An 18,414-nucleotide genomic window follows, 5' to 3' on the forward strand; every position below is an offset into this window, starting at 1 on the left:
CTGTCAGTACAAAAATCCATTTCCCTACCAATATGCCAAAAAACTTTATTTTTTTTATTTAGTCATAATGTTATGTTAAGGGCCAAAGAAATTTTTTGTTGTATTTTTTTTTTCCTGAAAAATATAGCATTAATATTAATGTAAAACAAAGGATGAAATATATTGTTTGAAGTGTACAGCAAACAATAAAAATGAATTTCCTTTGTTATAAACAAAGGACAGAATTTCCCGCAGCAATAATCAAACTTTGAGGTCGTGCTTTTTAAAATTGTACGGTATATTTCTATTTGTCCAGAAGAAAGAATAAATAAATTAATAATATATAGAGTAATTGTATAAAGTGAGTCAATAAATTTAATAAATAATAATAATAAATTCTCTACTTTGCTTTCTTATATAGTTTAGTTTGTGTCTTTGCTAAATTTTTCTTTAACAGATATTTATAGACTAATCTAAAAACGTTTTTTCGAATAATAGTTAAATACAGAGCATTATTCAAAGAAAGATATTCTTACTTCATTATTCTTTTTAAATAAATTTAATATGTTTATTCATATTATTTTTTGCTTGTCATATTTTAAAAATAAGATTAACTTTTTAATAATTACAGAGCAGTGTCTACAACAATAGATCCATTTTGGGATATTTCACTAGATCTCGGGCCAAACACTCATCTTCAAGCTTCAAGTTCAACTGAAAATACATCAGGTAATAAATATAAATAAAAAATTACATTAGTTAATAGAATTTCTTTTTTCTTCCGAGAATAAAAAAATTAAATTTAAAATCTTTCATTTTATGCTATTTTTTATTTTATATGAACTTAACGTGTTTCTAAAAGTTGTTCGGAAACCAATTTGTTCTCAAACCAAAACAAATTTTCCAAAAGAAACAATGTAAAATGGATTAATCTATTTCCAACTCCCAAAACAAAACCCTTTTTTTTTATTATTATTATTATTTTAGCTGTATTTCATCTATAAAAATGGCTACCAATGCAATATAATATATTATCATCTATATCTATATTCATTTTATATATATAAAATATTAACCCAGTCAGGGCAGAGGTTGTATATTGAACAAACATACCATAGTCACTAGACCTTCCCTTTATATTTTACTGATGAAACAATATTTTAATAAATAATGTTTTATAATAATTCATAAAAATATTGTATTTTCAATCAAAAACTTTCCTTATAATTTATTTTATTATCAGAATGTGGAATTGGAGATGGACAAGAAGATGCTGAGCCATCATCATTAATAGATTGTCTAGAAAGGTAATAATAAAAAATATGTTTTAATTTTTTTAAGACAGATTATTTTTATGTAATCTATATATAAAAGGATTAGAAACGTCTTATAAATTGTTTTACTTATCATATAGTATACCTAAATCGGCTTGACTGATATACTCACTGACATAAAATGTTTGAGAATTAGAAGTGGATTTTTTTCAAAATGATACAGTTTAAAATGCACATTAAGTATGTTATCAGAAAATCTGAAAAAATAGAATATTTTATGTACTACTACATGTCAAAGTTCAATTCTCAATATCTTACCGAACACTATGATATCATATATATATATATATATATATATATATTAAATAAATAATACTAAATAAGTAATTATACTATTAATTAGTTATTAAAAATAAAATACTATTATTTATTTTTATTAAAATTTTAAAATTATTTGTTCATCATTTAATCTAATATTGTTTACAAAGAATTAATAATGAAAATATGTTTCACTTTGCACTGATCTCCATATTCTCTCTGTATATGTAATATATATTTTATACCTATTGTACTGTACTCTATATTTATACCTATTGTACTGTACCTCTATATATATATAGTAGTTCAAATTATTTTAATAAGTGAATTAGTAAACTGAAAGAAAAATTTTCTTTATTTACATAATTTTTTTAGGTTTACAAGACCAGAACATTTAGGAAGTTCTGCTAAAATAAAATGCAGTAGCTGTCAAAGTTATCAGGAATCAACAAAGCAACTTACAATGAAAAAGCTCCCTGTTGTTGCTAGTTTTCATCTCAAAGTAACTATATGCTATTTAGTTTTTTTAATTTTTGTAGTAGTAATAGTAGTTACAGTTGTAGTTTAATTTATTATTATGTTAGATTTCGTGAGTTATACTTGGTTGACACCAGTTGCTATATACTATGCCAGGCCAGAGTCAAGGCATAGCAACCAAAACAAGACAAAAATTAAATAAGTGTGTCGTGTGTGTGTCTGTATTCAGAAATTTCCTAACAATATGACATGTATTCAATATAGTGGCTTTCTTAATGTGATGTACAGTTAGTTTTTCTATTCAATTGTAATGTTCCCATGCTTTTGTGTAGTGTGTCTAGTATGACACTTGTAGAGGAGAGGACAACAGGTACAATAAGAACCTTATTCATCTTCCACAGATGCCTTATTTCCTGAGTTCTATGTACTTGCTGATTTTTTTAGTGTACATGTTTTGTACATTGTGAGTGTTTGGAATGAATATGCCTATAATGTATGTGATTTTATTGTGTTTGTCAATGAGTGTGATGTCTGGTCTGTTGTCATAAATTGTTTTATCTGTGATTATGGCTCTGTCATAGTACATTTTGTGCATGTTGTTTTCCAATACTGTCTGTGGAATGTATTTGTAGTACGGTTCATGGATGTCTACTAGTTTGTGTTTCTTTGCAAACTCTTGATGGATTATATTTGCTACTTGATTATGTCTATGTAAATAATCTCTGTGCCAAGAGCTTGCAACCAGAAGTGATGTGTTGTATAGTTTCTGGCATGACGTGACATTTTCTGCATGTGTCATTTGTGAGTGTTGTATCTTTGAGTATGTGTTTTCTGTAGTTTTTAGTATTCAGACTTGATCCTTCCATCTCCCCAAAGACACATCCCTGAGTTAACCAGCTGTTTGATGCAGTCTTGTCAACAAAATCCTTTGCTAGGTCATATGGATGCTTGCCATGGAATGCTTTTTGAGCCCACAATTGCTTAATGGTGTCTACGCTTTTTATATGTTGTAATGTCAATATGATGTGAGTGTAAGTTTAATGGTGTTATTTGAGTCTGCTAGAGTTTTTGCTTTATGTAACTGTGATGTTTCTTATTTTTGTAGAAAAACTTTTGCAGTGTCTGTGTTTGTAGTGAAGGTTTAATATGTCGATCAGGCCATGTCCGCCATCTTTATGTGGAAGAGTTAATCTTTCTATGGCATATTTAGGGTAATGTTTATGCTTAGTAAGTGTTGTTCTTGTTTTCATTTGGAGGCATTCAAGATCTATGTGGGTCCAATGTGTAACTCCAAAAGAATGTGAATACTGGGACAACATATGTGTTTATTGCTTTAACTGTGTGAGAATAGCATTTAACCTACTTTGGTATTCTTTAATTAATCTTTGCTTTATTTGTTTCTGTTCTGTTAGTTTGGCCTGTTGAAATCCTAAATACTTGTAGAACTCATTCTCCATGGATTCAATATCATCTCCATTTCAAAGTGCAAAACCTTTTTTCGGGACTCCTTTTTCTATGTGAAGTGTTTTGCATTTGTCTAGGCCAAACTCCATTTGTATGTCCTTGGTATATGAATGTGTGATTTGTAGGAGTTAATGAAATTGTTTCTGTGTGGATGTATAAAGTTTTATGTCATTCATGTACATGAGATGTAACAATGTAAACTGTGTTCTTTTTTCATGTCTGATATTGTAACCATATTGTGTGTTGTTTAACATATTGGATAAAGGGTTCAGGGCTAAGCAGTACCAGAGAGGACTCAAGGAATCTCCTTGAAATATTCCTCGCCTAATGAATATTTGATTTGTTTGTATGGAAGTGTTATGAACCCTGAGATGTAGTGTTGTTCTCCAGCGCTGCATAGTGTTTTGAAAGAATGTAATGAGTGATGGGTGTATTTTGTACATGTATAGAATATGTAGCAGCCAACTGTATGGAATGCTGTCGAATCCTTTTCTGTAGTCTATATATGCCATGTGTGTGTTTCTGTGTTGTTTGTGTGCTTGCTGTCAAATGACCAAACCTATGAGTAACTGTTCTTTGCATCCCCTGTGATTTCTATGGCAACCTTATTGTTGTTCTGTTAGAATTTTGTGTTCTTTGACATGTTTGTATATTTTAGATCAATTCAGCAGTATTAGTTGGCGTAATTCATTGTTTATGTAACCACCTAAAAGGGGTTTGTGGACTAATAAACAAAAAATTGTTGTCCTTTTAATCTGACTGTTTACCAGAGTTCAAGAATTGCCCAGAAGTAATTTTAATTTCTTAAATTTAAATAAATAAATAAAATAATTATTTATTTATTTAAATAAAACATATGGATATTTTGTATGTTTTTTTGTATATTGTATGTATATTTTGTTTGTAATACAGATGTCAATAATTTGTAGACTGTTGGAAGACATGTAATCGGTTTTTGTTGTGTGGGGTCTGTGGTATTGTTTTTAGGTTTCATGTAGGTGATGCCCTGAGTAAGAAATTTTGGCATGTCTTGTGGATTGATGATGATGTATGTTAGATGTTCAGCTAGTTCCTGGAGCAATGATGTAAACTTTTTGTGCCAAAAATTGTGAATGTTGTCTCTACACCAGGTGTCTTCCAGTTGTGTGTTCTGTTAACAGTGTATCGGATGTCATGTATGTTTATTTCAGCACAGGGCATAGTTGGTATGTTGTACAAGATTTTTGTTTTCATCCTTGATTCAGCCTGCATCAGAATTGTGTATGACAGCACTGGTTCAAAGAGAAGACCAACAGGTTGTGAGTTGTTCTTCATTTGGTGTGCCACTGTGTTCTGTGTATCAGTGGTTGTTTTGGTACTAATTTGTCTGTGTAAGAGTTTTTCATTGTTTTAAATAATTTATTTTGTTGTTTATGTAGCAAACATTGTTTTGTATTGCTTGAGTCTACCTGCTTTGGCTGCAACTTTTTGTTTTAGTGTATCAATGTATTCTGTAACATGCATGTTGTGATGTTCATGTTTTGGAAACCACATCCTCCAAGTTCAGTTTGAAAGATTTTAAAAATTTATCAGTTTAGGAAGTAATTTGTTTAATATGATTGTGTAAGCTTAAATTAATTAATTTAAGTAGATTTTATCATTACGTTACACTGTTAATACTGCATATTTAATCATAACTGAAAATAGAAATAATTTATTTTATTTATTCCTATTGTTTATGCCAGTAACAACCTTTGACCTTTTCAATTTTTATAAATAATGTCTTTATATAACATGCAATACTAATCATAACCATCTGTTATTTCTTTGTTATTATAGCAATGTTTCATATTGAATTTTTTTGAAAGTACTTTACTATATATGTTCTGTTCATTTTTGTTTTAATGTATAGTTTTAAATTAATGTTGTTTAAATTTGTTGGGAAATCTGTATAACAAACTGAAACTGTAATTAATAATTTTTGTTTTAAAGAAAAATACACTCACTGGATTATTATTTCTAAAAAATACTTACATTTTATTTTTTCAGCGATTTGAACACTCCAGTCGTTTCCACAAAAAGATTTCAAGCTTTATTTCCTTTCCCCAGTGCCTAGACATGACTCCTTTTATGTCATCTTATCGTAGCAAAACAAATAGTTCTGGCAGTGCAGATAAGGGATTTAACAGTAATATAAGTAATAATGATAACAAGTAGGTGTATTTTATTTGTTATATTTATTGTAATTTACTAATAATTACTTTTAATTTATTAACAAATGCATGTATTTATATTTTCATCCAATAATGAAATATGCTTGCATAATTTTTAATAAGTATTTCTTTGATATGAACAGGAGAGGTTAGGCAACTTGGACATTCAGAATAATCTGAAACTTTGTGTGCAAGTAGAGTGGTTCATCCATAACACAAAACTATTATGCTATATTATGGTTTGAGGGGATAAAATCATCCCTTGAAAAAGTTTTTCTTAATAACTATTGATTGTGAAAGATATAAAAAAAAAAGGTTTAGACAAAAGTTGCACTTTTTTTTTTGTCTACAAAGCTGTGTATAGGTAAATATCAAAAAATTCATGTTTTTTTGAGCTGTTCCCACCACAAATCCTTTAAATAGAATTTTATACAATATCTTATTTATTGTGCAGTTGACAAATTAGTCTCATAAAATAACATTCAAGTAATGTGTGTATTTTACTGTGTGAAAAGAGGTTATAGAGAAGTATTTACTAAGTATACATATTTTTACAATACAAAGTGCATATAAATCACATAAATTAACTTACACATAAGTACAAAAATTCTGTTTTGGGAGTTGGTGGTGAGCAACACAAAAGAGGTGAAATTTTCATATATGTGTATGTATGTATATATATGTGTGTGTGTGATATATATATATTAATATCTCACTAATTGGTAGTTATTCTGCAAAAACAAATCAATTTGTTTAAGGAGTTATTTTATTCCTCTCAAACTATGATATGGAATGAATGAAAAATAATTGTGTTATGAATAGGGATTGCAATCCAACAGTGTTTTCAATCCAGCTGGATTTTTGCTGGACCAACATCATTCCAGCAAGATCCAGCGCAGATGTATTTTTGGTGCAATAAAGTGTTATCTATCTATCTATCTATCCAGCAATTTATGGTTTTTTTTAAAGAAATAAAACATTTTTTTAAAATACTTAAAAAACTTTTATTTAGACTGGTCACTATAAATCAGTAAAACTTCTTAACATTTAGGTAGTAAACTTAACTTTGGTTTGGTTTAACACTTGAGATAGAGATAATTAACTTTAAATGTTTTGTTAGATTATAATTATAATGTAATCTTCAAGTTAAATAATAGCAAAGGTAATTCTACTAATTAATTTGTATTAATATATTATAGTAATGTAAGGGCAGATAATCAGTGACTAAGTGGCTATCAGTCTTACCAGTTTTCTTATATAGGCTCTACATGTCAGTCTGTAGTTATTTATAAGTAATTTAATTCTTAGTGTTAGTAAAGTAGTGAGTAAGTAGTGAGTAGTAGTCTAGTGGTTAGTTACTATTATCACAATCATGAATCACATACATTCATATCATCGTATATCTAAGATACTGATACTCATTAATTTAATTAACAATTTAACTAACTAGGTAGTCTGAGTTTCTCACAAATTTTCACAATAAAATTGCCTAGCCTAGCCCACTAACCACTTATAGAATAAAAGCTAAAAACTCTTATTTAATAGAATTAGAGTAGAAGTTATAAAACATTGGTCTTGTCTTGAATAAAATATTTTAAAGGATTAAATAAAATTAAATCAATCATTTCTGTTATTTTTTTTTGACTTTTCTGGAAGTAGGATCTCAAGAAACAAATGGTATTGATGGTGTTGTCTCCCAACCTACTTCTTAATGAATTGCATATATATCCCGCTGCGGAAAAGGCCTTTTCTGCGCCTATGCTAGTTGGTTTCAGGGTCATCAAATAATCATAAATCGTTCCGTCACATGATTCGTTGACATCACAACCGACCATAAATTAGAATTATGCACCAGGACTAGTAGAGGAGTTACTTATTTTATTTAGCACGAAGACACTTTATTTAGCAAGAGCAGAAAGTCAACTGGCAATTAGATCAGCAGAGGTAAAAGGGCGGGCAGTACGGTGTAGAGAAGGGGTGTAGCACATGCTGCACTGAACTGCAACATCACTCTTGCCACCAAACGATAGCGCACGCAGTAAAGCAGCAATGCCGACAACGTAGACTTTTACGCTATTATTTAGAAAGTTAATTGAGTATTTGTGATCCAGCAGGCCGAAGAATGCACTGGATCCAGCTGGATTGCTGGATGAGGGATCCAGCAATTGCAATCCCTAATTGGGAATGAACTACTCTATTTGCATAGAATGTTTCAGATTTTTCTGATTTTTCAGTTGCCTAATCTCCCTTGTAAGTTGCATGTATTCTAATATAAACCAAAATTCTGAAATCAAGTTTTAAAATATTTTTGTGGAGAGGAAATTTTTAAATAATTACTTTTTATAATAACAAGTTAGATTACTTATTTCATATATTTACATAGTTTACATTCACTTTTACATTCTTTAACACCTTATGAATGATGATCACCTCCCAAATACAATGAAAGCAAATAAAAATAAAACCTATATACACACTAATTTTTCTTTTAATGCTGCAACATAATGTCATTTCAAAGATATCTTAAATGTTAAAAAAAGGAGTTTAATTTAAATACTTGTTACTTGCAAAACGCATTTGAATTGATATGAATTTTGAGCAGATGGCCAAAAATGTTTATTATTTGTGTTTGTTATGCACCATGTGATCTACTCCCAATGATTGCTGATTGTTGTTTTTGACAGTGAATATAAGATGCATATTTATTTCAGACAAGTCAAAATGAGTTTTAAAAATATTACATCTTAGAAATTAAAAAGAAATTGAATTTTTTTAGATAATGTTATGAAACAACTTTTAAAAATCCTCATTCTATCAAGGAAATACGGCAAAAAGTTTAAATTTTCAAATAATCTAACTTTTTACATATTTTTCTAGCAGACAAATCTTTATATAAACCAGCTTATGCATCTTAAGAAAATATTGAAATTTCATAAATTTTATTTTGAGTTTTCAAAATATTTGTCTTATTATATATACTGAATCTTTGAAGTCAAGTTCATTCTGATGATATTGTTACAAATTCTGCATTTGCTGCTGACATTACCAATGCAAATCACTTGAATGTAAGATTTATCTTAATTATTAATCACTTCTGTTTTCTGTAATTAAAAGTTAAATTAATTTAATGTTAAAAGATAATATTAAAAATGATAAAATTGATAATTATTTAAATTATCAATATTGTAAAATTTTAGATTTATTTACATTTTGTTTCTAGTTATTAAAAAAACATATATGTATTTTATATTATAATAATCGAAATTGTGTATTTGTAGTGTTTTGATAAAAATTTAAGTATTTAACTTTAAAGTTCAGTAGTGCATATTTCAAGGTTAATAAAGTTTTATTTATTTATTTATTTATTTATTATATTTTTGTTTTAATAATTCTGTTATTCTGTAACACATTTCAATACTCTGTTCACTTTCTACATTTTATTTATCTCTAATCATCACTGTCACAAACAATATATTATATTTGAATAATTTTATGAAACAGACATTTTATAAATATTTTATGTTTATTCTATCTGATTTATAGTGATTAGATGAATTCAGTTTTTTGAATTTTACAAAATGCTAGATTTATCAAAAGTTTTAAACATATTTGTCAGTATGCTCTTGAAAAGTGAAAAATGAATAGTTAGAGAAAATTATTGTTGCCATACATTAAGTTTTATATACCAAGAAGGAGACATTGAATTCAAATGAAACTTTATTAGTGCAAACATAATGACAGGGATGGAAACTGGTCTGTAAAGTCAGTAAAAGTTAATATTAGTATGTTTCAAAAATAGTAAATTCAATATATTGCTCTTCTCTACTCTATAAACTTTCAGGTAAGTTTGAGAATTTCAAAACAGTACTTCTAATATCCAAATGTTTCACTTGACAATGACTTATTATACAGTAATACCTCGACTTACGCGAACCCGGAGTTAAGTCAATTTTTTAAATTTGTCAATTCGTCTTTTGTTTGAGCGCCACACACTTGTTTACTCACTCTCCCCACACTATTGTTCGGAATCAATGTATAGCTACAATTCATTTTGTGCTATTTATTTCTGTGTTTGTTATATCTACAGAGACTTGAGAGACTCTACTATGTCATCCAAACGAAGTAGAACTGATTCTTCTGCATCAAACAAGAAAAGAAAAACTTTATCTTTGGAATGTAAAGTTAACATTATTAAAGACTTCGATACAAAAATGAAAATTTGTGAATTGGCAAAGAAGTTTGATCTACCAGAATCGACGGTCAGAACAATTATAAAAGGTAAAGAAAAAGTTCTTGAAGCTGTGACAACTTGACAAAGGGCCTGAGTTCAATTGAAAAGTGGTTACAAATTTTAGAAAATAGACTCCAACAAAGAGTGCATTTCTTCTACAAAACAAGAAATAAAAAAATTATTAGCATGCTACAAGGAAATTTTGCATGAGAAAAAAAAAATCTTTGAGCCGTCAGACAAATTTGTTAGATTTTATGAAGCCTTCTACATCATCAAAATAACTTCGGTTTACCATTTTAATAATATAATTTGTTATACATATGTATTATCTAAGATTTTATTAAACATTTTTTTCTAAATTATTGTTTTCGTTAGTCTCCGGCCCCAGTTAAAAATAATTTGTATGTATTTATATGTGAAACTATACCCTGATTTACGCGAATTTGACTTATGTGGTTATCGCTCGGTCCCACCTATCGCATAAGTTTGGGGTATTACTGTATTTTAATTTACTGTTACATATGCATTTCAGAACAATGCATACTCTCGTTGCCTCGTCAGTGATATTTCTACATAAGAAGTCACTATATTATATATCATATATTATTCATATTTTAAAACAATAATGGAATCAGTACTTATTAAAAATAATATTTGCATACAATTTTTAAAATTCATATACTTCCTGATCATATACTTCAAAAACTCATTAAATATATATAACTATGTAAAAATAATACTTATATTTAATTTTGTTCAATAACACTATAATAAACATAATTACTTACATTTAAACATATAAATGTAAATTTAAAGAACATATCCAAATTAAAAAGCATTATAAAAATGAAAATTTGATTAACATATCAGAAGGTATGCAAATTAATAAAGTATATAACATTAACAGAGGGAATAACATTAAAGTAAAGAAACATCATTATAATAAGAAAGTAAAATATTTTTCTATTTGTGTGAAATATCTGTAAAACAGTTTATAGTATGAAATACTGAAAGAATCGGCCCGAAGTGGGACTCAAACCAGCAACTCCCGCTTCGGGCCGATTCTTTTCTTCCAGTTTAATCTAAATTATTATAATTATTAATTTTAATAAGAGATGGTGCCTAACGCCTACCTCAAGTGCCAAATTTATTTATAACGTTTAATCGTATATATCCAAAAGTTAGCCCGATTATTTATGGCAGTTGGTGATGTATTGGCTTAATGTTATCGGGTTTAGTGAGTGTTTATTTGTGAAGAAGATATTCCTGGGAAGTTCTAGCTGTGTATAGCTGAGCATTATCTTGTTGGAAAATAGCTGTTTGCAGTCCTGTCATGAAAAGTAATGCATGTTAGATAACAAAGGTGCAGGAATTCCTGAACATATTTCTGTGTTGTCAATCATTATTTTTTTGCATTATTAGGATTGATAGATTGCTATGCAAGATGGCTCTCCAGACCAGCTGGTATTGTTACTCAACAGTAAAAGGTATTCAGATATGATGTCACCAATTTTAAGTTTTTTGACTACCTATCTCCTCCCTGTCACACATTCTCACCAATTTTTAGACACCCCATGTTGGTGTTATACTTGATATTCCATCTCAATATTAAAATCAAGCATTTCTATAAAACAGATCTACAGTACATTAAGTTATTCATATTTCCTGCCAAAGCAATGCTAATTTTAATAATAAGCCAATAAGAAAAAAAAAATGAAATTTACTGATTTGACACTGTACTAAGTAACTCATAGACTAAAGTTATGTTATGCACAAGTATATATTTCAGTAATATCTTTATCTGTACCTGTAAAGGTTAAATTGTTGCCATTATCCTTTTAATATGAAAGTTCTATTAGAGTACTTACAATAGATTGTTTCATACAGTGCTGCTACTAAAGTTCAGTTATTTAAATAAGCAAGAACTTGCTATGTGATCATTGATCAAAAAAACTTCTGCAAATGATTTTGATATTAAAATTATTCCAGATAAGAAAATTTTTATGAATGTTAGGATATCATCATTCTACTAACATTTTCACTCTTTGTCACAATATCATAAATTACATATTCTCTTCCCTAGTATGGAGGTCATATTTGAATGACCCCAAAGGTGGCATTGAAGTACTTACCAGTGGTCATACATACTCTAAAATGGTGGTTCTTCATTTCCAAACAGAACCAGAATTTATCACTAAAGGTAATATGTTGCCAGTCCATGCTTCTCTGTTATGGTATCACTTTAAATAAAACCAATAACATTGAGGTTCTAATGGCAAACTATATAGTGATTGTCTTGTATGCAAATTGGCCTCTGCAAGTTATTTGCAAATGGGAAAATAAAAGTAGTGTTCTGTAGTAAGGCTTCCATCTGTCCTGTATGGTAAACAAAGATTCCATTGCAACCGTTTGTGCTTGTCTTATGAGACATGACCAGATGGTGATCTCTCCTGGTGATCTGTTTGGAGTATCTGGAGCTTGACCACTATGCATGAATGCCATGTTGTATTCGATGTCTCTAATACCTACTTACAATCAGGCTAGAATGGTCAGATGGTGAGAAATTTGGCAAAATGATAATCTACTTCCATCAGCTTGATGAAATAATCTTTCTAAAACTTTGTCAGCTGTGCATAACATGTTTGACTGCATCATACAAGCATGTCTAGCATTCAAAGACCTCTAAACAGCAAGTACATTGAAAATTCTGAACACAATAATCCTGTTAGTGTTTTTATAGTGTACTGGAGTAGTGATTACTTGGTATGTAATAGAACCACAATTGTAATAATTTACATGCCTTTCTGAGAAAGTTAGATGCCAAGATTTTTAATCAGTAATCAGACAATTCTATCTAGATGTATAATTTTTTTTCAATGAATATAGATTATGTATAGAAAATCATTTCTCTTGTCATATTTTTGTGTGTTGAAATTAGATTAAATTGGAAAATATTTATGATATTTCCAATATCATAAATAATAATTTCCAATAACTCCTCAAAAAACACCAGACTACAAGTAAATCTTCCAGTCAAAACCTAATAACCGGTGCAAACGAATTATATTTTCATGGCGAACGTTTTCGGACACTTCACTGTGACCTTCCGTAATAAGTAGATTGTTATAGTAATAAGGTAATAAGAGTTCGATTGTTCGAAAATCGTTTAAGACAGGAAGGCTTGAGGAAGATCACAGTGAAGTGTCCAAAAACGTCCGCCATGAAAATATAATTCGTTTGCACCGGTTATTAGGTTTTGACTGGAAGATTTAATAATTTCCAATTTAATGCAGTGAGATTATGAAATGAAATTAATAAAATACATTTAAAGCTATAATATGACTATGTAAGTAATTAAATACTAAATAATTTGTCATTAACTATAAATCAAGTATATATGAATTTATTTTTAAATATATTTTACTTTTACTCTGATTAAAAATTTTACTACTTTTTAATTTTTTTAGAATTATATTTTTTTTAACATCTTAAATGCAATTTGTAAAGTTAAAATATTTGCAAAATTTATTTTTTTTCTTTATTTGTTATCTTATAATATATTTGCAAAAAGTTGAATCACATTCATATTATTATATTCTATAACTCAGAAGTATTGCATTGAGTTATAAGTAATGTTTTTTCTATAAGTTTTAACAAACCTTATTTACATATAAAGAAATATTTATTTAACCCAGTGTGTAATGCTCTTCATTACGACATTTTTCATCAATCAGAATGTTTTAAAAATATAATCATTTTTTAATTATAAAATTTCTTACTAGTGGAGAAATTTTGGTACTTTTCTGTTAATGGGATGCTAGCCGATATGTACAGCAACAGGTAAGATTCAAGCTCTGAATGAGAGGTTTCACACCATCCCAGAATTGTTGACCTTTCGTGAGATATTCACCTTTAAAGGTCAGTTTTAACATGTATCATTATAATGTCAATTCTATATGCTTTGCATGTAGGCATGCACTTCAATGTTCGCTATCACTTGCACCTCAGCACTCGGGTGAGGGCATGCCCCTAAAACATATAACATTGAGTACTTCATGAACAGTCAAGTAGGCTACTTAAAACTTGGCACAGTTGTTTGGGCTAAATAGTTAAGCATGATAGTTAGCGGATGATGGTATTGCGTATTGGATTAAAGTTACAACTGGTGTCCCGTTAACAGAAAAGAACCGAAAGTTTCAATATAATTGCATTTGTATAAATTTTTATTGATAGCAATAGTATATCAAATTTTGTAATTAAATTATATATAAAATTAATGTTATGTTAATGAATTTATATTTATTTAAAAACTGTTTAATGTTGTCATTAATTTTCAACGTATCAATTTTGACAGGTATTGCCTATTTGCAGTTGTTAATCATAGTGGTACCATAGAAACAGGGCATTATACTGCTTACATTCGACAACATAGGGATCAATGGTTCAAATGTGATGACCACTTAATAACTCGGGCTAGTGTTCAAGACGTTCTAGATAGTGAAGGGTAAATAATTTGTAGTCTGTTCTTTCTTTTATAATCACATATATTAATTTTATATATATTTTGCTGACTTCTATGTTTTATAAGTAATAAGACTATCATAATCAACAAGATCAATTAAACATTAAAGTTTTAAATAGTCTGTAGATTTATTAATGTTTTTTGAGACATTTATTTCATCTTCAGACTACCATTAATATAATCTGAATAAAGAACAGTCTTTAAATCAATTCATTATGTATATACAACTCTTCATTGTGCATTATATCGTAAATATGGTCTCTCTTATGCTATAAAATTATATAATATTTTAACTAATCCTCATAATCTGTCTAAAAATAATGATGTAGAGTTAAAATATAACAAATATCTAAAAAAAAAATAAATAAGATATATTATTAATGGATCTCATTTAGAATCTCATTGTATCCAATTTTCTTTCTTCTTGCTTTTGATAAAATGAGGGTATGTGACTATCATTAGCTCTTTGTCACTGTTTTAGAACTATTTTTAGACCCTGGAACTAGATCTCTAGTTTGTCCCATTTTGCTTCTGCTTTTTTATAGATCATCAGTTGAAAGGTTGAACAGATGGAGAACAAAAATTGATTTTTCATTATGACTGTGTGATAAAGAAGTGGTGAAACATGCAATCAGGACACTTTTTATTTCCTCCAAAAAAAAAAAAAAAGAATGTTTAATCTGATCAGACTTAAAAATATTTTTTTGATGTAAAGTTCCATATTTTATATAATCATAATATAAAAATTCCAGCATGATAAAATTATTCTTTTATCATCAAAAATAAATGTTTGTCAAAACTGTTTTTAAAAATATTTTAGTAAAGTAAATTTTCTCCTATTAATAAACTATCAAATAAGTTTTTCATTTTCAGAGGTCATTTGATGCACTACCATAATCATTTTCTTTAGGTAATATTTTTCATTATAATTATTTTATTACTTATTCATGTAAGATTTTCTATTAAATAACTTTTGATTAAAAAAAAACTGTTACTCATTCATCAAAACCTCTTTCACATAAAATGAGTTTTTTCCTGTACAGTACAACCCCTCTAGTCCGCCCTTGGCTAGTCTGTCGCTCCGGTTAATCTGACCGTGGTCAGAGTCGAGAAACTTGTCCCGACTCGTCGGTGACTCGCCACCCGTCGCGTTCTTCTGTGTTTGTTACGGTGTACAGTGTGTAGTAAATACATACAGTATTGCTCTTTTTCATTAATAATAACAGCTTTTGTGTGATTCATTGCAATGTTTTTACTGTAGAGAACAATACAGTCATTCTTGGGTTGAAAGATTGTTTATTTTACTTTTTTCTGATAATCCGACCTTTTTTGCGTTCCGACCATACCCCCAGTCCCAAAGGTGACGGATTAGAGGGGTTCTACCGTAATCTAAATATTTACTTCAAAGAATTTTGTAATTATGAAATAAGTTTGCAGAATTGTTTAGATTATCATAATTTGTAGAGGATTTTTCATAAAGTATTTTAACAATTTGAATCAAGTATATGGTTGCTGAAAAAGACCTGTTTTAAAAACAATTTCCTGCAATTCAGAATAAAAGTGTTGCCTATTTTAAAATAAATAAATATATATACATTTTTTAGTAGGATAAAGTGTTTAATCTTATCAGAAAATTTTATATATTAATGATTTTTTAATTAATTGAAATGAAATTATTTTGTATATATGTTAATGATGATGATTTTTTTTTAGTTACCTCTTGTTTTATCACAAACAAATCTTGGAGTATGAATGACAGAAGCTACTAACTAGTTCTGAAATAACCTGAATTTAATAAATTGAATGTGCTGGTTCAAGATGTAATGCAAGAAACAAAAGGGGGTCACAATATTTTCAGATATTTTCCTGGGTATATTTGCTCAAAGTTTTGGTGCAAAGACTAGTAAGATGAAATGTGTAGTGAAATTTGTATTTGGACACATCTAGACATTGGTTAAAATATGAGGAGGAATAATAATAATTATGATGTGAAAATATTGATTTATGAAAGAATAATTCTAGCATCACATAATTACTGCTTTGCTTAATTGACAAATAGATCTGGTAAATCAACAATAATAATCAAATTTGTCATTAGACAGTTTTAATGGGATATGCATTTAAGAAAATCTAAGTTAAATTGAAGCAAAGTATTCTTACATAGTAGATTGTAATTGGATACCAAACCAAAGAAATCAGAAAGTGAAGATATTTCGATAACTACGGTTGGATTCTAAACAAGAAAAAGTGCAAGGTGACTGGCTCTAATGTAACCCAAGACAGTATTTAATGTGCGCAACCTGTCCAAATGTGTCATGACCTTGTAAATGTAAATTTACATGGTAACGTTTCTTTGCATTAATGTATTCATAAATAATGTAGATATTTATATTCTGTGATTAGCATGAAGTATTTCTACTGGATGTTTATAATGTTGTCTAATGTCATTATTTAAAATGTCAAGCAGTCCTTCCTAAATACAGTACAAGTTTAATTTTGTAAAATGTCTCATGTGATAAAATTCTTCATTTTTCTTTGTGAGTCAAATCTATCAAAATGCTCAGAAAACATATATTCACAAATGTATTAAATGACTAAAATTATGTATTTCGGAAAGATCCACGTCAGTTTTTATTTTCAGAATAGTTTCCAAGTGGACTTTAAACTTGTTTAAATGCAAATAGAGACAATTGTATAAAAATTCTGTATTGTTACATCAAATTTGACAATTAGAAAACTACTAATGGAATTTATTTTATGGCCAACTGTACATATATAAAAAAAAAAGAGAGAGAGAGAAGAAAAATATTGTAAGTGCTCTAGGTCTCATAATTAATGGGTTGTGTTTTATATTCAACTAAAAGTTGCAGTACTAAATTTTGTATTTTTAAGCTTTATTTTCAATTTTATATTTTTACAAATTGTTTTTTTAGTTTTTGATCAGTCCAAGAAAAATGAATTAAATGTTATTTTAGACTTATTTCTTTTGTATAGCTCATTTCATTTTTATTTTATTCACAATATATTCATAACTGCAAATAATGCAAATAATTAATTTTTCTACTAAAAACAAAAATGCAAATAGAAATTTAAAGTTTATCTTAAATTAATTCATTATATTTTTAAAACATGTTTACAAGTACAAGGAAAAATCGTAATTTTTAAAATTTACCTTACAAAATATTGGGTTCATCTTTTATACATTAAGTTCTTTCATAACGATTGTAAAATATGAATAAATTTACCGTAAATATAAGGGATCAGAATCCTTAAGGCACTTTACAGACTGATCTCTTGTAGGATAAGGGACCTTAAGGAATCATAATTAATTCAAGATACTTAAGTTGGTTTCTTTTACAGACTGAATGATGTGAAAAAAGGAAAAATTCTCATAGTAGCAATTTAATCTGATTTTATATTAACATATAAATATAATATATGATAAAATTGAGTTGTAGAAAATCATCTCGATTAAATCACACATACATTACCAAGAAGAAAACACATATGTAAAGAATGAGCTTGTGACATCCATAAAATTACAATTCATTCAGACTGACATGCTTCATTTGTCAGTTTGGTAGTTTATCATAGTTTTGTATTAATATCCTTCCATATATTGCAATTTTTAAATTTACAAATATTATATTAATATCACTATAGAAATATTTTACACAATTTTATTTGATCAAATATCTTTATTTATGCATTTATGTCCAATACTAAAATTTGTCTTGAATGTTTTTTGCATTATTATGATATTTTGTGGGACATCTTGGTAATTTCATCATCTGTAATTCTTCATTACAGTCTTCTTCTAACCACAAATTGAATGGTTGAGACAATAAAAACATCAGTTTGCCATTCCAGAGAACTCCAGTCCAAACTAAGTAAGAAACCTCTGGGATCTGTCCAGTATGTCAGACCCTATCCTTGGCTACCAGCCATCTCTGTTTT

At 28.3% G+C, this 18,414-nt stretch overlaps 1 protein-coding gene across 4 annotated transcripts in view; it reads left to right on the top strand.

Annotated features, from left to right (window-relative positions):
- not (non-stop) overlaps window positions 1-17,437 on the top strand; it is a 70,293-nt gene extending 52,856 nt beyond the window's left edge. For 3 of the 4 annotated variants that reach the window (XM_067285471.1, XM_067285468.1, XM_067285469.1), the window contains 6 exons: window positions 611-708; window positions 1,223-1,286; window positions 1,947-2,073; window positions 5,541-5,704; window positions 14,290-14,439; window positions 16,171-17,437. In XM_067285471.1, coding sequence (XP_067141572.1) covers window positions 611-708; window positions 1,223-1,286; window positions 1,947-2,073; window positions 5,541-5,704; window positions 14,290-14,439; window positions 16,171-16,213 — 646 coding nt within the window. In that variant the 3' untranslated portion in view covers window positions 16,214-17,437. Of the gene's footprint in view, window positions 1-610; window positions 709-1,222; window positions 1,287-1,946; window positions 2,074-5,540; window positions 5,705-8,696; window positions 8,770-14,289; window positions 14,440-16,170 lie in introns of those variants that run through there. The other variant, XM_067285470.1, reaches the window with a different exon arrangement.
- Window positions 17,438-18,414: the final 977 nt, after the last annotated feature.

This window comes from Centruroides vittatus, unplaced genomic scaffold (assembly GCF_030686945.1).
Source record: "Centruroides vittatus isolate TY-2023 unplaced genomic scaffold, ASM3068694v2 scaffold_2569, whole genome shotgun sequence".
In the NCBI taxonomy this organism is placed as follows: domain Eukaryota; kingdom Metazoa; phylum Arthropoda; class Arachnida; order Scorpiones; family Buthidae; genus Centruroides; species Centruroides vittatus.